The sequence below is a fragment of the Leopardus geoffroyi genome, chromosome D3 (genome assembly GCF_018350155.1).
Source record: "Leopardus geoffroyi isolate Oge1 chromosome D3, O.geoffroyi_Oge1_pat1.0, whole genome shotgun sequence".
Taxonomy (NCBI): domain Eukaryota; kingdom Metazoa; phylum Chordata; class Mammalia; order Carnivora; family Felidae; genus Leopardus; species Leopardus geoffroyi.
This window is the reverse complement of record NC_059339.1, coordinates 53,714,616-53,735,547: the sequence shown is the minus strand read 5'-3', so window position 1 is coordinate 53,735,547 and position 20,932 is coordinate 53,714,616. Positions and strand designations below refer to the sequence as shown.

Sequence of the window (20,932 nt, the reverse complement as noted above, 5' to 3'; positions counted from 1 at the left end):
TTAGTGCCCTGTTTTAACTTTTTTTTAAGTTTATTTATTTTGAGAGACAGAGCAGAGGAGGAGCAGAGAGAGAGGGAGAGAGAGAACCGCAGGCAGGCTCCGTACTGTCAGCATGGAGCCTGATGCAAGGTTCGAACTCACAAAAGGTGAGATCGTGACCTGAGCCAAAACCAAGAGTCGGACACTTAGCCGACTGAGCCACCCAGGCGCCCCCTGTTTGAACTTTTTATTTTGAAATACTTGCAGTCTTAAAAAATGTTTGCAAGAGGGGCGCCTGGGTGGCGCAGTCGGTTAAGCGTCCGACTTCAGCCAGGTCACGATCTCGCGGTCCGTGAGTTCGAGCCCCGCGTCGGGCTCTGGGCTGATGGCTCAGAGCCTGGAGCCTGTTTCCGATTCTGTGTCTCCCTCTCTCTCTGCCCCTCCCCCGTTCATGCTCTGTCTCTCTCTGTCCCAAAAATAAATAAACGTTGAAAAAAAAAAATTTAATTCACTTTAACCTGGAGCAGTTCCTCAACCTTTCTTGTCCTTCATCACATGGATGTTTTTCAGGAACATACACCAGGTATTTTATACAATATTTCTCAATTTGGGTTTGTCTGTTCTTTCTTTGTAATTAGGTAATTAGATTCTAGTAATGCAGTTGTAGGTGGAATGTTCTATAACTGAGGTCCTAAAATCAGGAATCACATCCAGAGGCACACGACCCGGGGATCCCTCTCTGGTTGTATTAAATTTGATCACCTGGTCAGAGTGTTGTTTAGTTTCTCCAGTCTGTACTTATTTTTTCTCCCCTTGCAATCAGTATGCATTTTGAGGGAAGACACTCTAAGACCACTCACATAACCTACTCAATCAAACTCATCCTATAAATTAAGCATTCTTAATATTTCTTGTGTAGACCAATCTTGAATCCCACCACTCCTGTGCATTTGTCACTTTACCCCCTTCATTTTTTTCATTCATTCCTCATTTTGATAACAGTGTGGATTTAAGCATTCCTGCTTTGTTCAATAGGTTATAATTCATTGCAGTCTTTATGTATTATGATGCTCAAATCATCCCAGATTTGGCCAGTGGAGGCCAATTCAGGCTGACTCCTGTGTCCTTTTGACATGTTGCTATCATGTCGGGAGCCCTTCTTCACTTTCTGGCACAACAAAATGTCCCAAGCTTATCTTATACCTTTCCTGCCCTAGTCCTGGAATCAAGATTCCTTTTAGTAGGGAATGGTTTGGGACACTAGGTATATTCGGTGATGTCTTTACTTCTAATCCCTTGGAAAGAACAAAGTTAAGACATAGATGTGTGCGAGCATGTACAGTTTCCTAAAATTATGAGTTAATACCAGTACTTCCCAATTTCAGTCAACCCAGTGGAGTTCTTTCTTACCTTTCCTAGTTCCACATTTCTGTCTTCCCTCCACAGTGAAAACTCTGGCTCTCAAGAGAATATGTTTACTCATTTGTTTATTTTTACAATATACATAAATGGTCTCAGAATCCCTATGTCCATTCTCTTATGCAAAACAAATCTACCTAAAAGAACACCATAGTGGTTGGTCTTTTTTTCCCTACTGGCAATTTATGTCAAAGCATTTTAAAGTTACGTGGGTGATTTCTCTGTCTCTGTCCCCTGTGTGGTAAGTTTTTCTTTGAAATAAGATTGGATTCATCCGTTTCCATTTGCATTCAGCTTTCAGTTTCTTTTAAATTTTTGTTGACTTTATTTTATTTTTGGAATATGTTGGAACATTAGCATATCTCCTAAACATTAAAACTCGATAGCAAGGCACACTCACAGAGGTGTCCCTCCCTCCTTACCTCCCTTAAGTACCAATTTCATTGTTTTCTGGTTTGTTTTTCTTGTATTCCTTTTTTTATATATATAAAAATAAGCAGAAAAATATAGACTGATTTTTTTCCTTCTTAAATGAAAAGGTAGTATATTATATAAACTTTTATGCACTTTGGGGTTTTTTTTCACTTAATATATCATAGAAGTCATTTCATGTTAATTCATTGAACTCGTTCTTTTTTGCATAATACATTTTGTGTTTGTGCCTTAGTTTATTCTATCAATTTCTTATGTTTGGGCATTTAGATTGGTTCTGGTATTGTACAAATACAAATAATACTCAACTTTGTGCATTTGTATTTTCATACTGATGGAGGAATGTCTTTGGGTAATTTCCTAGAAGTAGGATTGCTGAGTGGAGGGATAAATGGGTGCATAGTTTGGTTAGATATTGTCAAATTCCCCGCCTTGGGGAAATCATTTTGCGTTTCCACCAGCTATGAACAAGAGTACCTGTTTCCTCATAGCCTCCCCAGCTGAGTATGAGTTCAAGCTTTTGTTATCAGTGTTCGAGATAAGACGCGGTATCTCAGTATAATTTTCATTTACTTTTCTCTAATTATAAAAGAAGTTGAACATCTTTTCCTTGGTTTGAAGTCTGTTGTGCGCTTTTTTTTAGTGAATTGGCTTTTTATGACTTTTGCCAGTTTTTCTGGAGGATTTTTGGTCATTTTTTTAAAAGTTGCTTATGTAGGAGCACCTGAGTGGCACAGGTCCATTAAGCATCCAACTCTTGACCTCAGCTCAGGTCACGATCTCACGGGTCGTGGGTTCAAGCCCTGCATTGGGCTTTGTGCTGATGGTGCAGAGCCTGCTTGGGATTCTCTCTCCCTCCCTCTCTCTGACCCTCCCCCACTTGTGCACACACTCTCTCTCTCAAAATTTAAGTTGCATATGTATTAAGGGTGTTAGTTCTTTACTTGCAGAAATATTGCAGATATTTTCTCTCAGACTGTTACTTGACTTTTGACTTTGCTTCTCGTTTCTTGCCACCCAAAACTGTTTTGAGTCAGGATAACTACAAATGAGGGCTTTTGTTATCAGATCTGAAAATGTAAGATAAAGACGTAGAAATTGAAACAACTTAGTTATGATGAGACAGTAGGCAGAAAGGTCATTAAGATAAATGGCCCCGAAGTAGATACAAATATAAGTTACAATGCATGTATGTGTTTTATAATTGTTTTTAATTTTTTTATTTGGACTCCATGCCCAGCGTGGGGCTTGAACTCACAACCCCGAGATCAAGAGTCGCATGCTCTACCCACTGAGCCAGGCAGGCACCCCATGTCTTGTATAAATTTAGTGCATGATCAAAGTAGCAGCACTTCAAATCCATGATGAAAATAGTTATTTAAGAAGTATACTGGGCAGTCATTAACTGTTTAAAAAATGAAAGTGAGATCTCTACCTTTCATAATCCATCAAAGAAATTTTAATTAAATAAGTTAAATAGTTAATAAATGAAACACCATCAAAATACTAGATGAAAATATTGGTTAAATGTATCAGTTTTTCTCAATCTCAGCACTACTGAAATCTGGACTAGATCATTCTTTGCCATGAAGGATTGTTCTGTGATTGTGGCATGTTTAACAACATACCTGGCCTCTACCTGCTAGGTGTAAGTAGCACCCTCCCAGCCATGACAATCAAAAACGTCTCCAAACTTTGTCAGATGTCCCCAGGGCCTGGAGAATGGGGACAAAATCACGCCTAACTCAGAACCAATGATTTGTATTAACTAGTAGAAGCGTAATGCCCAAGAATGAAATTACAAAGGAAAATTTTGAAAATGTTTGCTACATAGGAAGACAAACCTTTAGCACTTAAAGAAGTTATAAAGTTGAAATTCAAGCAACAAATTGAAAAATATAGAGCATAAAGGACATTCACATTACATGAAAAGTAACAGGTAAGATGACCATCCCATTAGCAAAATGGGTGAAGGACACAAATAGACGGTCACAAAGTAAGAGACCTAAATAGCCACATAAAAAATACCAAAACATATTCACCATCCTAATAGTCAACTAAAGCAAATGGAAATAAAGTGTGAATGAATAAACGCAAGATGCATGCTTTACCTTTAATATTGGCAAACGTTAAACTTCTTTATCCTGAGTATGGAGAGGCAGGTAATTTCATAAAGTGGAAGAAGTATAAATAACTATAACATTGATAAAGCACAACAGCAAGTACATATTAGACCTCTCAAGTGCATATATAGCTTTACCCATGCAATTCAACTTCTGGGCCTTTATCCTAAGGAAATAGTAGAACTGTAAAAAAAAAATAAATAAATAAATAAAATAAAATTCGTTGCAGTACTATTTACAATTGCCAAACATTGGGAAAACTCATCGAATAATAAAGAACTAGTCAAAAATTAAGGCACATCCCCAGATAATCAAATACAGAAGGTCAGTACATGAGAAAATGAATATAGTGAGAAACGAAACAAGAAAACTGTGTGTGTGTGTTCACAAATCTCTGAGATAGACGACACGTCTCATTTCTTTTTTTCTCTTGTTTATATAAAATTGCTAACATAGATTATCTTTAGTGGTAAAACTATAGAATTTGTTCATTTTTACATCTGTATTTTCTAATATTTCTTCCAATGAACATGAGTAGAATAAAATGCAAGAACAGGGAGAAATAAAACATTTTTACATCCTCTGTCCCAATTCCAATTTCAGAAAGTTTCATAAAATTTTAATACTAAAAAATAAGGAATTTTCTTACAGTGGTGTTCATGGAAGCGTTTTTTATAACTGGGAAAGACAGAATGATGAGATTAATGTCCCCAAATAATTATTCATACGATAGGCTATTCTACATAGACAAAGAAACTGGAAGGATGTTTATCAAACCGTTAACCATGGCTGTCTCTGAATCAGGCCTGTGGGTGTTATTTTCTTTTTGTGTCTTTTCTCTGTGCTTCTCAAATTTTTATTAATGAACAGATTGCTTTTTTCTTCAGAGTCGAGTGTGTTTTTAAAAGGTTAAACGAGTATCTTCGTGTTATTGTTAACCATATAAATTTTATACAAGGAATGTTAAAATAGCGTTTTCCTCTGTATGTGTGCTCGTGTATCTTAATGGCAAGTTGTCTCCTTCTTTGTGGGAATGGACTAAGGGAAACTAACCTAAAATTTGATATATCCTATTGTAGGTTGCCTCGGGTGAGTGCAACGAGGACACCGAAGTTTACAACATCACCCTCTGTACTGGGGATGAACTCACTCTAATGGGGCAGGCAGAAATCTTGTATGCAAAGACTTTCAAAGAAAAGTCACGACTCAACACAATCTTCAAAAAGATTGGGAAACTCAATTCCATCAGTAAGCTGGGCAAAGGCAAAATGCCCTGCCTCATTTGCATGAATCACCGGACCAATGAAAGCATTAGCCTTCCATTCCAGTGCAAGGGCAGATTTAGCACCCGGAGTCCCCTGGAGCTTCAGATGCAGGAGGGCGAACACACCATCCGCAACATTGTGGAGAAAACCAGGCTCCCGGTGAATGTGACTGTGCCCAGCCCTCCCCCCAGGAACCCCTACGACCTCCACTTCATCCGTGAGGGGCATCGCTACAAGTTTGTGAACATCCAGACCAAGACAGTGGTGGTTTGCTGTGTGCTGCGGAACAACAAGATCCTCCCCATGCACTTCCCTTTGCACTTGACCGTCCCCAAGTTTAGCCTCCCAGAACACTTGGTGAAGGGAGAAGTGTGGCCCGAAACCCTGGTCCATCACTGGCTGGGTATCTGCCAGGAACAGTTCGACATCGATGAGTATTCCCGGGCTGTCCGAGACGTGAAAACTGACTGGAATGAGGACTGCAAAAGCCCCAAGAAGGGCCGGTGCTCTGGCCACAACCACGTGCCCAATTCGCTTAGCTACGCTCGCGATGAGCTCACCCAGTCCTTCCACCGGCTCTCCGTCTGTGTGTATGGCAACAATCTCCATGGCAACAGCGAGGTGAACCTTCATGGCTGCAGGGACCTGGGGGGAGAGTGGGCCCCCTTTCCTCATGACATCCTGCCCTACCAGGACCTGGGTGACAGTGGGAGCGACTACCTTTTCCCGGAAGCCAGTGAGGAGTCAGCAGGCATCGCAGGCAAGTCAGAACTCCCGTACGAAGAGCTCTGGCTGGAGGACGGCAAGCCCAGCCAGCAGCCCCTCACTCGTTCCCTGAGCGAGGAGAGCAGATGCGATCAGCCCAGAGGTTCTGTCCGGTCCAAGTGCGCAGCCTCTCCTCTTCCTGCCCCCGGAGCTCTGGGAGCGGCAGTGAAGTCTTCAGAGATCGCCCTACCTCCGCCTCCAGTGCCTCCCAAATCTGAAGCCGTAAGTCCCTTCTGTTTTTGAGTGACGGCACCCTTCCGTCTCTCTGCTCAGGCATCTACTAATGCATCTTCTTTCCTAAAGAAAAGGAAAACTCCCCAATGGGAAAGTATCCGGAGAAGCAAATCTGCTTAATTTGGAGTGAAATAGACATACTTGCCAGATTATTTTTACCAGTTAGGAGTCAGAGTTGTACTCTACGTTTGATGAGAAACCTTGAGAGTTTGTAACGGGAGGGGTTTAAACACGACTTTCGCTGCCGCCTGGAGAGCGGATAATAGGGAGGAGAGGGCAGACCGCGGGAGACCAGAGAAGAGACATTAGAGTAATGGAGGTAGGAAATGATGAGGCCTGAACCACAGCAGTTGGTAGCAGGGAGAAATGAGCTGCTTCAGAACATGTTTTAGAGGTAGACCCGAGTGTACTTACTGATAAATTGGATGTGGGTAGTGACGGAAAGAGAAGTCAAGGAAAACGTCTGCAGCTTTAGCCTGAGCAACAGAGTGGGTATTTAGAGCCAGTTACGTGGTACAGACTAAAGGAAGAGTAGATTTATTTGGGGGGTGGGAGGAGAGGGATCAAGAGACATCGGCATGATATGTAACCCTCTCCTGTATCCCTGAAGTTACATTGAGATCAAAGCACAGTAGGTGTGCCCGTGTATGTGCACACACACTCACACACCAGAGCAGAACCAGGAGCTGGAGTGGTTCTGTTTTAATGCCTTAAACATAACTCGTTCAGGGCTCCGAGGGCTTCTATCAAATCTTAATGTAAAAAGGTCAATACGGGACAGGAGAAAGGGCCCTCTGTTGTGACTGTATTCTTCGATTGACAGGCACTCTGAACCTCTGCTCCTCCTTTTTAATCATTGGAATTCATTATCTCTGAATCAAGAAAGCATTAGAGACAGAGGGTGTAGTTCTAGTCACTTATTTGACATTGTCTATTGCAGTGGTTTTCTTTTTTTGTCTCTAACAGAAGCTTAAAAAAAAAAGGCTGACATGAATCGCAATAAATAGAAGAATTAAAATCAGAACTCATCTGACTGAAGCACATTGAAGGGCAGGGGTCTCCATGTGTCCCTGTTCTGTCTCTGTTCCTCCCGGGGGTCTCAAGACACCTCTGTGGAACCCTGCAGCTTTGCAGAACCAGGTTTCAAAACCCTGGAAACACTGGGTGGGATGTGAGAAATAAGACCATCAATAAGACTGGACTCTGCTATCTTTGGGTTTTATAGGGAAGTTAACAGATGAAATGAGATGACTGTCCTACATGTGAAAATATGATAAACAATAGAAGAGAGACATATACAGACAATGTGTGTGGCAGTCCAGAGGAGAAAGAAACTTCTGGTTGGGTGATGCATGAGACAAGCTTCATGGAGATGATGACATTTTAAATGAGCTGGTAAATAGACATGAATTGGAAGAGCAGAGAAATGAGAAAGAAAGGCATTCCAGGCAGAATAGCACAAGCAAAGGTGTGGAAGCTGGAACAGGTGCGGAAAAACAAGGAGTTCTGTTGAGCCAGTGGAATAGGGTGACTAGGATGTGTGAAAGGCAGTGATGGCTGAAAAGGCTGGAGGCAGGTCATGGACAGCCCTGAACATCAGGCGGCACTTTGTACCAGGCATCATGCTTAGCTCTCCACGCGGAGCCCTCATTGCTGCAGTTTCCTGAGAGAGAACCCCCCCCCCCGCCCCGCCTCTGGCCATTTGCTCTAGGATATAACCCCCCAGAGACCGCCGATCTGGACTTGTGCTTGCTCCTTGCAGGATCTTGCACAGACTTTAAGACACGAGCCCAAAGATCCCTGTACCCAGTAGGGGCCATGGAAAATTGGGGGGAAGTCTTGGTGACGTTAGAGTCCTTGGCATTTTCATTCATGTCCGACGATGTTCCTCTCCCCACTTCCCCCAAGAAAACAGGTAAAGGAAACACTCCTTCTGGAAAGTAAGGAGTTTTCAGTATGTCTCAACTCAGCTCTTTATTTGATGTTACTGGAAACTTGGAACCCTGATCTTCATTAGGGCTGTGACCATGCCAGCTGTTCCCATGCAACTTTGGTCCTACTTGGCACATAGGGGGGGACTCATGTTTGTTGACTGATTGATTGACTCATCCGTGGTGGTCACACCCAGAGTCATTATGTAACTAAGTCTAGAAATAGGAACCTAGTGCCACTTGTTTGTTCTGTGGCGTAATTGAAAGATGAGTAAGAACATAAATATTAAGAGGCTCTATCTTGACCTTGGTACTAAAAATGTGAGAGTTAAATTTGAAAGTAAAAGCCAACCTCACAGGAGAAGAAAAGATTTTGGTCTCCAGTCTTCGATGTAATTTATTACAAGAGAATCTTTTCAGAGCATGTCCAGTGTTTATAGAACACTTTTTAAAAAAAATTTTAAACACCTGAAATCACTTAATTTACTTGAAAAAATTAGGCATTTCAAATGAAGTCATATTTTTCTATTGGCTCTGTGACCATGAAATGAGTTTTCCATTTTTAGGAAGTATGTGGGATCCAGAGAACGTCATAATTGTTAGATGTGGCTTCAGCTTGTAATTTTCAAAAGGGAACTTTAATGGGGCATAAATTCAAGTGCTCCCACAGAATTAAATAAAACTTTTTTGGAAAGTTGTACTGGAGTGAGTCCTGGGAGAAAGACATGCCTTGTATCTTAACAGCTGCCCCGCCTAATAATTAAAGATGGTAATAAGCTTTCAAGTGAGGCCACTTTCAAGTGAGACATCATCTGGGAAGGTGACAAATCCCCCCAGGTCTTTAGGGATAGAAGGTGCTGGAGCAATGGAATGGAGTCAAAGAAAGTATGTCTTTTTTTGTTTAATTTATTGTTTTTTAATGTTTATTTTTGAGAGAGAGAGAGAGCAGAGTGCAAGTGGGGGAAGGGCAGAGAGAGAGGGAGACAGAGGATCTGAAGCAGACTCCAGGCTCCGAACTGTCAGCACAGAGCCCGACGCAGGATTCGAACCCACGAACCACGAGATCATGACCTGAGCCAAAGTCGGACGCTCAACTGACTGAGCCACCCAGGCGCCCCGAAAGTACGTCTTTCCTAGTAAGGGAAGCAAAGCTGGTAATCGGTGAACGAACTCCGTTTGCCACAGCCCATGACCCAGGCCTGTTAAGACGCAGTGGTACAACGGCTCCATTGCAGTGTCTATCAGCCTATTCATGTCCTTCTAACTCTTCTCTTCCTCCTGCACTTCCTACCTCAGGGTCCTGAGTCACAACATGGACCTGCGCTCTCTCCCCAGCAAATTCTGGAGCTGTTTGTTTCTTTCTGTAACCGTGAGAATGAATCTTTCCCCTTCAACCATCATGCTTACTGTGTTTCCTGCACTGTGCTGCAGTTCCGGAGTCCTCAGGGTTATGTTTTCAGCACTTTCCTACCTGTATCTTTAGGTGGAAAACTAGGTGGTGGGGCCAGATAGAAAATCCTCAGTGGAGGAGTAATTGATGTATCCCTATTAGACTTTGTATTTGATGTGGCTATTTAGCATTATGCTCTAGTCGCCATGTGTCTATGTAAAGATTGTTTAATACAGTTTTTTTGAAAACAAAACTCTGCCAGTTATTTTTCCAGAATATGAGAAGCTATTCCCTTCCTTATAGGAATAGCCCAGGAGAAAGTAAGCATAGCTCCAAATAGAGAAAGGACGCAGCCAGTTGAACTCCTCAGAGTTGTTGCAGATGAGCTCAGACTGAAAGGGCACGCCCAGATCACTGAATGGTGACATTTCACCTTCTCAAATTGTGCAAAGTGCCCTCAAATCAGAATGACCTGATAGTCCTTCTTAAGTGGATTATCCGTTTGGTTCATACATTTATTCTGAACACATCTTCTACTTCATAACATCGTGGGCCTGTCTCCATCATCTTAATTTTTTGGGTACCGGTTGATAGGTCTAAAATATTTACCTGGATACACTCAACAAGTGTCTTTTTTTTTTTTTTTAAGAACTTGAAGAACTGTCTTTTTTTTTTTTTTCCTCTTTAGAAGATGCCATTTTGGGGGTGCCTCGCTGGTTCAGTAGGTTGAGCGTCTGACTGAATTTCATTTCAGGTTATGATCTCATGGTTCGTGGGTTTGAACCCCACATAGGGCTCTGTGCTAACAGTGCGGAACCTGCTTGGGATTCTCTGTCTCCTTCTCTCTCTGCCTTTCTCCCACTCATATTCTCTCTTTCTACCTCCTCTTTTTTTTTTTTTAAATAAGAAGGTGCTTTTTTTTTAAGTTTATTTCCTTACTTTGAGAGAGAGAGTGTGAGCAAGCTGGGAAGGAACAGAGAGGGAGAGGGGGGGGAGAGAGAGAGAGAGAGAGAGAGAGAATGAATCCCAAGCAGGCACCACACTGCCAGCACAGCGTTCAATGCAGGGCTCAAACTCCACAAACCGTGAGATCATGACCTGAGCCAAAATCTAGAGTCAGATGCTTAATCGCCTGAGCCACTCAGGCGCCCCACATTCTCTCCCTCTTTTAAAAATAAATAAACATTTTTTTTAAAAAGATGCCATTTGGAAAACAATAATGGAAAGACTTTATATTGCATGAAATTCTACAAATAGAATGTATGAGTCCCAAGCTGTTCTGGTCTGCACACTGAATTACAAATCATCATCAAAACTGTAGAATCACAGCTCTTCTAAAATCATTTATGCAACAGTGTCCAACCTGGGGACTCCAGAACCCAGGGATTAATATCCTCCATCATCTTCAGTAACAGAAAAAAAGGTCTATTCACTCTTGGTTATTGACATGGCAGCAATTCCTGAGGTTCATGAAAATAAAATCATCAAAGGAACTTTAGGTTGTGAGCCACTGGCTTAAACCAAGTATTACTGCCATATTGATGAAGAATGCGATAACCATAGTGAGAGTATGATTCCCCATAGCCCCTGAGAAACTAAGCACGAGGATTTGTTATAAGATGGATTGGTAGCATATATTCATTGCATAAGGCTTAAAGTCCATCATAAATAAAGTTCCTGTAATGGAGCACGCTGTGTTGTTGGTGTTTGGGGAAAAATAAGACTTACAGGGTGAGTTTAATGCCACATTTGATCGGACCCAGTCCAGTAGGTGCTGGAAAAAAAACGGACTGAGCTGTACAGAAGTGAGTTGGGGCATGTGAATCTGCCTCAGACTGGCTAAACAATCGGTAGGTGCATGGGAAGAAATGCCAAGCATCCCCAGAGACTTCATTTCCCTGTCTCGGTGGAATTTCACTAGAAGCAGGGAGAGAAGTGACCAGCCACACTATGTGATAGATAATTAGAGGCACGTTAAGAGCCATGGATTGGAATCCTCCTCACTCTACCACATAGTAGCTTCGTACCTTTGGCAAAATACTTAACCTCCCTGAGTCAGTTCCTGTGGGGAGAATAACAGCCTCTTCATTGCATTATCACACCACACAAAGTGCTTGGCACTTTGCCCGAGCACTTGGTAAGCATTTAATAAATAATAGCCATAACTTCATATGGGATAGATTCCAGTTTAGGGTCAGATAGAAAATGATTTTGTGGAGGCTTTTTCCCTCAGTCCTTCCTTAATGAGGGTATGGTAAACCCTCTAAAGGGTCAAGGAGGCTGACGGAAACAGGCACATCTCCCTCCACAGCCAGCTCAGTATCCAGGCGGGCTCCATTGTCCCCACATTCCAAAAGCACATGTGATAGTTTCATTTTGCTGGGTCTCTGAGATATTACAAAAAACGTACTGGGTTTAAAAACAAAGGGGCTCCTGGGTGGCTCAGTCAGTCAGGCGTCCAATTCGACTCAGGTTATGGTCTCACAGTTTGTGAGTTCGAGCCCTGTCTCGCTGTGTCGCTGACAGCTCAGAGCCTGGAGTCTGCTTCGGATTCTGTGTCTCCCTTTTGCTCTGCCCCTCCCCTGCTCCCTCTCTCTCTCTCTCTCTGTCTCTCAAGAATACCTTACATAACTACCAAAGTTAGGAAAAAGCTATAAAAAGATGTTCATTTATAAACTCAGAAAAGTGGCTATGAGAATGGATTTTACTCTGAATTTTTATTTTATTTTGTCTTCGGAATTTTTTCCTGTATCAAATGTTAACCTTAGAAAAGGCATTAAAAGACAGATTTTCTTAAATAAATCTGACACAATATTCAGGCTTAGGTACTAAAAAGATTACTCTGGAAGTGACTATTTATTTTTCAAAGTAATTGCACTACAAAAAGATTCACTCAGGATTCCACTAATTAATGAGGTCTCCTAAGGCATTTGACATTTAATTAATTTTAATTACGACTTTTGAGGAGTACCCTGTAAGCAAGCCATACCTACGTTCCCATTTGTTAATTGAAATAAGGACTAAATTATTATTGTGTTTTGGTAATTTTGAAACTAATTGCCTCTGGTTTCATGTAGGTTATTTGTTTTTAAATGAAAGCTTCTAAGCCAAGAAATGTTTTTCTCCTGTGTCCATTGAAAGTCTCAACGATTAGAATGTTAATAAAGTAATTATAATATTCTGTGGGATAGCTCTTATTTCAAATCTGCACTCTTGGGTACCATTTGCACAAAATCACATTAATGTGAAGGTTATATACTATTTAAATATGTCTATCATGTATTATACTCCTTGCTCAGAAAAGGGCTTTATTCTCTGCCCCAATGGCGTATTCCTTCTCCTGAGTCCATAGAAACACCCTAGAATTTAAACAAGTATTCTTTTCAGAACCACTTGCCCTTCTTGCCTCCCAGTGAACAGCCTCCGCCTTGCCTCCCTCGCCCGAGGCTTGGAGATTGGAGGTCATTTCAAACCCAGGTCTGTGTTAGGTCCTTATCATCAGTGTATAAAACCGGGGTGGGGGGGGGGGGAAGTATGCATCTAAGAATCAGGATTTCGACTGTAAATCACATCTGCCCTCGCGTAATTAATCACATAGAGGTTCATTTATTGCTATTTTGTCACTATAAACTTTAATTTCTGTTTAGCTGAAAATATCCTGATGGGTATGTGACAGGGTTATGAACTCTGTATAAAAGCCTCTTTATAAATAAGATTTCTTAAGGCTGTAATGATTTTGTTATCTGGGAGAGGGAGTGTGGGAAGCAATGTAAAATACAGGGCAGAGGGCATGCAGTGAAGGCAAAGTTGCAAAGTTCAAGGAAGCGTGGTTACAAAACTCCTTTCTTTCCATTGCTGACATTATCCTGAAGTCGGCTTCTTAGAGAAGAAAACTCATAGTACAGGTGAGTCCAGTTTTAGATCAAGCTTACATATAGTATCTATGTATTTTCTGAATCATTGTCAACAAAGAGGTAAAACGATCCTTACCCACCTAAGTATGCCAGTGTCTCTTTGGTGACTGTCCATGATTCTAAGCAACATGCTCTTTGAGACCAAAGATTTTCACACACAGGCATATGATGGTACATTTTAAACTACAGACAAGGGGAGTGTATGACCTCAACTCCAGATCCACTGCTGTTGTATTTAAAAGCTGAGTATATGGCTATAAAATTGATTTTCCCCCCCAAAAGACGGCTATGCGAAAGATGTCATAATAAGTGTTCCATTTACTTTTCTTAAGTGATCTCTTTGGTCCAGTTAGTGAAAGGGTGTAAAAAGTGTCAGTTCTTCCATAGAAGACAAGTAGAGAGTTCCAAGAAATGAAGACTGTCCAAGAAATACCATACCACAATCCCCCACCCCTACACTATGCTGTTTCATAAACACTTGGTGTGTATTTGGTTTCTTGTATTCTTTAATTCCTAGGAAGTGTCAAAGGAAGATAATGTCACAGGAGAAAGAAATCAGGTCATAGGTAATGTATATAAAGTGCTCCCAATTGTATGTAACATTTGAATTTTGTCCTCTAAACAAACACTTGTAACCTTGTTTTCTAACCGTGTAGCAATGAGCTTTGCACTTTGAACAAATTCTCATGCATTACTTTTAACATGTGACTATTTAGGAAGAAGACTTCCTTGTCCATTTTTCACAAATTATTGGTCATTTACACTGTGCTCAGTTCCCTCCCAGCCAGACAGAGCTAAAGGGAGTAGCGAGGGGGAAAGGAAGGTTAAATGCTGTTCCCAGCGTCAGGAAAGCAAGTTAAACTTCACGGACAGCATTCTGAAAATAAAACAGTCCCATTCTGTGATACGTTATTTCTTTTTCAACCAAGGATTGAGATGGGGTTTTGACTTTGTTGACCAACGTCACTTAGAAACACAAAGCTTTCCGAAGCATTCGTTCTACTGAGTGTGCTCTATCTTTGCTTTAGCTGTTTTACAGTAAGTTACCGTTCATTTCTTTTCTAGCTTTACAGTGGCCAGTGGTGGAAAGGCCAAGGCAGAAAGCAATGAAAAAAATGCGTGTTCTCCACATCTTCTTAAATAGGTCCCAGGAGTCCGTGAGCACTCAGCCGCCAGGTTACATTATGTGCGTGTACATACTGGGCATCTTTTTTAAAGTTTCTTCCAATTCAGGGGGAAGAAAAAGCCATGCCATCTTCAATACACCATCCCTTTCTAATAGCTGCCTCCCTCATTCATTTCTAGTCAGTATTCTTAAAAAGAATGGTCTGCCCTCCCAGGTCCACCCTCATTTCCCGTTCTAGCTTTGACTCACTGGAATCTGGCTTCGAAGGCTTTTCTTTTTTTTTTTTCAGGCTTCCTTTGCTAAGATCCCCAGTGACCTCCTTTCGCATATCTTCCAGACCTTTCCTGACTTCCCGATACCCTACTATCTTCACACTGACACTCTCTTGCTGTCTCCCCTCCCTTCACTTCTTGGACACTGTTCGGGTAGGGCTCTGTTCTGTGAGTGGTAAGAGGTAGTCACTTGTGTTTCTCCTTCTTTGTCTCATCTTCTGCCCATTCCTTAGGGGTTCAGCCTTCTTCACGTCTCACTGAGATCCCAATGCCACCATCACTCAGATTCTATCTGTTAGAACATCAAACTCAAACTCCGTATTTTCATAACTGGGTCCCTTCTTTCTCCCAAACTCTGTTCTTCCTTCTAAGTTTCTGTCTGATAAATGTCACCAGTACTTGTCTAGTCGGGGAAGCCCCCAGACCAGAGCATCACTGTGGTGGTTTTTTCATGCCTCTGTACCTTGTGTGCACTTGTAATTCCTTCTTCCTGAAGACTTTCTTGGGATAATTGCCTATGCATTTGTTCTCCTGTCACCTTGAATAAATCAATGGTGCGCTTGCTGACCTTTGCTCTTACTTCTGTTATAAGAGGGCCAATTTGTATCTTGATTATGTGTTTGTCTCCCTTCTTCCCAACTAATTCCATGACCTACTCATTTTTGTATACCCACTAGCTCAGTGAGCATGTGATAGGCACTCAACATACATTTGAACAAGTCAATAGCAAAATGGAATTACTGTAGTGTGTAGGAGAAGGGAAAGTGATGGCCACTTTTAGGGACAGTGGCTCTGCTCTCAGCTCCTAGCCCCCAGACACTTTTACAGCTTACTTCAAACCCTGACTGTTAAATTATGTCAGTGTGTTAGACGGCAGTCACATGAATATTCCTTGTAGACTAAAGAAAAGTGACTAGAGAATGTTCTAGAAAGAGCAGAGCTCACCATTTCCACCTTTTAATAAATTACATAAAATTTCGGTATTTAGCCCTGGGTTAGCCGTGCGCTGCATGAATACTAAGGAGAGTTGTCCTAATCCTGAGTAGTGGTATCTGACATTTGATAAGAATTTCATCACTGAACATTTTAGGAAAGGGAAGCCCCTCCTGTGAAGGAGCAAAGATGAGAGAATGGTAGGAGGTATAACTGCTGGAGGGAAAAGCTTTAGATCAGAGAAGTCACGAAGCGAGGCTCAGAGGACAGCGGGGAGTCTGCTCTCCCTGCTGCCACCCGAACCCATGTTGTGTCCATCAACACTTCCATAACCAGTAGGCGAGCTTCTCTGCACACACCCAAACTACCCATAGCCAAGGTCATCCATAATCTGTGACAGGCAGAACACCTGCCCCCTCACTTAGGACCAGTGTTGGAGGTTTATTCCTGATAATCCAGGTAGCCTCATCCTCCCCGTGCTGGGGCCAGTTGAAGTTCAGTCCTAAATGCTGCGTTGGAGAGGAAGAGGAGGAGTCTGGTCCACCAAGCATGGTGTATTCTGTTATATGCTCACTGAGAGTAGTAACTATTCTGCGGGGGCTGGCGTGTCCCAACTTAGAAACACCACCATTGTCATTTTCACGCTCTTACTACGTCAAGTGGATTGGTGGAGTCAACGGTGGTCTTATGTGCCAGGTCTGCTGGTGCCTTTTTTTTCTCTAGATCACCACTTCTATGAGGACACCAAAAAATTAACATACAGCCCCGACTTACCCATAACAATCTCCAGGCCTGCCTGGGTGGCTCAGTCAGTTAAGCATCCGGCTTCGGCTCGGGTCATGATCTCACAGTTTTTGAGTTCAGGCCCCTCGTCGGGCTCTCTGCTGTCAGCACAGACCGCACTTCGGATCCTCTGTCCCCCTCTCTCTGACACCCGTCTCTAAAATAAACGTTAAAATTTTTTTAAAAATAACGATCTCCACATAAGAATATAAAAAGCATTCTCATAGTATATATTTTAAAATAAAAGTATCTTTTTCTTGTATTTTTGGTGATTTCTATTAACCTTTACCTTTATTAAATTCTGTGGGACATATTTGCACCAGAGGTGACAATATATATATTTTTTAACTCTGTCATCCACAGGGCACTATTAACAGCGATGTTGGTCCTTACCATTTGCACGTTCAGGCTAATTGAATATACCTGGAAAGTAAGTAAATATAAACAGCGTGAGCTGAGTTCAGGAGCAGCAACAAGTCCTGGTGGCCACATGCAGGGGTCCCAAACCGAGCCTGCAGTGGTCGGCCTGAGCCTTAGGAAATGGCATTTTGGAAGAGACAGGCAGTAAGAACCAAAGCAGAGGAAGGAGCAGACAAGCATAAGGTGTGTTGAGGAGACACTGAATCTGCCGCTTTGACTGGACCTGTGTGTTTGTGTAGAGCAGTGGTGGGAGAAGTAACTGGAAAGATGGAATGAGATGGAATCATTTCTTCTGGCTACAAGCAATAGCGAGAAGGAGTGCAGAGAGCTTCAGTGGGAAGCAGGGGAGGCTGGACTTTATCCAGCAATGAGAGGGTGCCTCTGGAGATGGCAAGAAATGTGATGAAAGCCACATGCTGAGACTTTTAGAGGGAATCTGCTAAAAATGTGGCACTTAGAAGTGAAATTGAATATGAGGGGAAACTGCAAATAGGGTGAATGGCCATCGAGTCTTGTAAATTGCCCTTCATTGTCAGATAAAATTCATAAAATTCATTTCAAATATAACTACACTCCTTTTGGATATGTATGTTGAATCCAATCAAGAAGCAAAGAAAAGGAGAATGATTCCTGTTATAAGGGTGTAGGAGGTAGGAAGTAAGAGGGCACAATAAACCCTCACTATTTATACCTTCTGGATCCCAAAATGTATATATTTCACCAAACCATATAGTTTTTCCCATAAACTGCATGTGACTTCATTTGAGCCTCTACAGCAGCGCATTGAAAGTAACAAGTTGAGGGGCGCCTGGCTCGCTCAGTCAGTAGAACATGCAGCTCTTGGTCTCGGAGTTGTGAGTTCGAGCCCCACGTTAGGTGTAGAGATCACTTTAAAAAATAAAATCTTTGGGGCGCCTGGGTGGTTCAGTCAGTTGAGCGTCCGACTTCGGCTCAGGTCATGACCTCACAGTCTGTGAGTTCGAGCCCCGCGTCGGGCTCTGTGCTGACAGCTCAGAGCCTGGAGCCTGCTTCAGATTCTGTGCCTCCTCTCTGCCCCTCCCCCGCTCATGCTCTGTCTCTCTCTCTTTGTCAAAAATAAACATTAAAAGTTTTTTAAAAAAAATAAATAAAATCTTTAAAAAAAAAAGAAAAGAAAGTAACGAAAGTAAGAGATAGAGAGCAGGCAGTCAGCTATGCTCAGCCCCAGGTGGTCCTAATGCTTGGGGGAGCACAACCCATTCTTTTTTGCCTCTACAAAATTATACATTAAGTTCTTGTCATGGACCAGGTCCTTTTAAGATCTTTTTTTTTTTGGTTTTTGTTTTCAACTACCTTTTCTCCAAGATGGGTTTCCTGTCAGCCTAGTTCTTTCCCATTGAACTCATGATTACATCCAAACAGCCCTCCCGTGACAATGGAGGAAGACCTTCCTCTGGACTTCTCTTCACTGACTACACCCCATCTCCTAAGAACAAGAACCACACACACACTCACACGTACACACTTAACTCATGTGGCCTCTAACCCTTTCTGTATCTCAGATGCAGTTTGGAGTTTAGCTATAAACACTGCAGTTAGCCATAGCTCACCACCCCCTCTGGGCCCCATGACCTACCAGTGCTTTTCTTGACTACTTCCTGCCCACTCCTGTCCTGCAGGAAGCCTACTGGAAAGCTGTTCGGTACTGCCCAGCTATAGAAGTAGGGGGCAGAACCAGCTCCAAGTGACCTCGAGTTCCTGGGGTTAGTTATAAGAACAGGAAGAGGAGACTTCCAGTAAGTCAAATTCAAGTACAAGTGTTTCTGTGTTCTGAGACCTACGTCAGTCAGTTATGTTAAGTCATTGACATCTCAGCATATCATAATTGACATCTAGGTAAGTGAGCCCTAATGAAACGTCACATTTAATGACTACTTCCAGAACTTAGAAATTTCTAAATCAAACTCAGCATTAACCATGTTGGCCCTGTGCTCTTCTCTACCCCAGTGTTGAAAGGGGACTGTTTATTTTAAACATTAAAACGTTAGGAGCTCCTCGGTGACTCAGTCAGTTGTCAGACTTCGGCTCAGATCATGATCTCAGCGGTGCTGAGTTCGAGCCCTGCGTCAGGCTCTGTGCTGACAGCTGAGCCTGGAGCCTGCTTCAGATTCTGTCTCCCTCTCTCTCTGCCCTTCTGCTCACACTATGTGTGTGTCTCTCTCAAAAATAAACACTAAAAATTTTTTTAAACTTAATCGACAGGCTCCCCATCTTCTTATATTTTCCATGATTCCTGTTACCATAAGTATAAACAGAATCAGGCACGTGTATAATAAAGTAGCTCTCATTCATCCTAAATTCTATAGACATTCCCTAAGAAAGAAAAGAAGCATAGTTGGCTAAGGTACAAATCGCTCACAGGAGGGAAGCTGATGCAATATCTTGATTACTTATTTTGTAACCAGTATATACTCCTGAAAGCCAGCCAGTGGGGTGACTCCTCCAGAGCTTTTCAGTGTCCTAGTTGGTTCTCTGCTCAGGAAAAGACAGCCCTCTAAGTGGTGCACGAGTCCTCCTGGGCTGGCTGAGCGATCCTCTCTCTCCCTCATCCAAACCCATGTCCTCCCAGATTTTCCTTCTGTAGTCATCCACCCCATGCTTTTTAAAAGCTCAAAAGGGGAAAGCCTACAGCTAGTGGAGAAGAAAATCTGCTGCTCTGAATATTTTCGTTTAGCCTAAAGAACATTTCCAAATGAAAGACTATCACCAGGGGGTCCGGGTAACCAAGGCTGTGGGTCCTCTGGGTGGGCCCAATGGTCCTCAGCCCTAGGGAAAAATGCAATGGATAAGACTTCTTAAATTGCTTCCACTAATTTTAGAATTGAGGTTTGCCTGGTCACCTGTGGTCACATGATTTTTCCTAACATCTGTTTTTTTCTGGCAAGTGAATCGGCTCTGGGAAGCCAGTTAGGGGCCCAGTGCACAGTGTAGGTGGTAGGGATGCAGTGTAAGGTGAACCCATTTTATTCGGTCTTAAGCAAACCCAATACCAAAGCTAATGGAAGCGTGCTGTTTCATTGTCTTTATTAGCCCAGAGCTGCTGGGACAGAAAGAAATTGAAGGCAAAGCTGAAAAAAAAAAATTGGTAGGAACAAGGCCTAAAAGCAAGCAAGGACATTTTTGACGAAGCCGGAATTGGCTCCATTTCTACCTGTGTAGCTTAGGGTTGACTAGCAGAACCGGGTATAAACTGCCCCCTGCTGCCTGACACAGAGAAGTGCGTTAAAAGTCCACTTCCTTAAAAAGAATCCTATTTCTTGAATGCCTCTGTGAATGGAGAAGAAACGGGGGTGACGGCAGGCAGACTTACACAAGCCGTGGGAATCCCAGGTCCCCTAATCCTCTCCACGGTGAACATGAAGGAAGTTAGGGGCGGCTCTTCCAAAGAGTGCTATGTTTTGGATTTGGAAGTCTGCCTCGTTACTCCATCTGCAGCCCTGTCCCGTTAAGTGTGGTGACCGTGTCACCGGAGCTTGTGAGAAGTGCAGCTCTCAGGCCCCACCCCCGGTCTGCTGAATCAGAGTCTGCATGCCGACAGGATCCCCGGGTGATTCACGTGCACACTTCCGAGTGAGAAGCCCTGGGCATAACTTCAGAAGCAGCTTCAACACTGGAGAAGAGCCACCAGTCCCGAAGGTTGGGTCAAATTGAATTCAGTGGGAACAGGGAATAAACACAACTCAGTGGAGGAGTTTGATCCTTTGTTAAGATCAGGGTTGCCTTATATGCTTCTTTCCTTTTTTTTTTTTTTTTTTTTTTTTAAGCTTATTTATTTTGAGAGAGATGAGAGCAAGTGGAGGAGGGACAGAGAGAGAGAGAGGGAGACAGAGGATCTGAAGCAGACTCCAGGCTGTGTGCTGACAGCAGAGAGCCGGATGCGGGGCTCAAACTCGTGAACCGCGAGATC

The 20,932-nt window shown here is 42.6% G+C and overlaps 1 protein-coding gene across 4 annotated transcripts in view; it reads left to right on the top strand.

Moving 5' to 3' along the window:
* The window catches only part of GAREM1 (GRB2 associated regulator of MAPK1 subtype 1), a 205,870-nt gene that overhangs the window by 177,641 nt on the left and 7,297 nt on the right, over nt 1-20,932 (top strand). For all 4 annotated transcript variants that reach the window (XM_045458960.1, XM_045458959.1, XM_045458961.1 and 1 more), the window contains one exon: nt 5,033-6,205. In XM_045458960.1, coding sequence (XP_045314916.1) covers nt 5,033-6,205 — 1,173 coding nt within the window. The remainder of the gene's footprint in view (nt 1-5,032; nt 6,206-20,932) is intronic.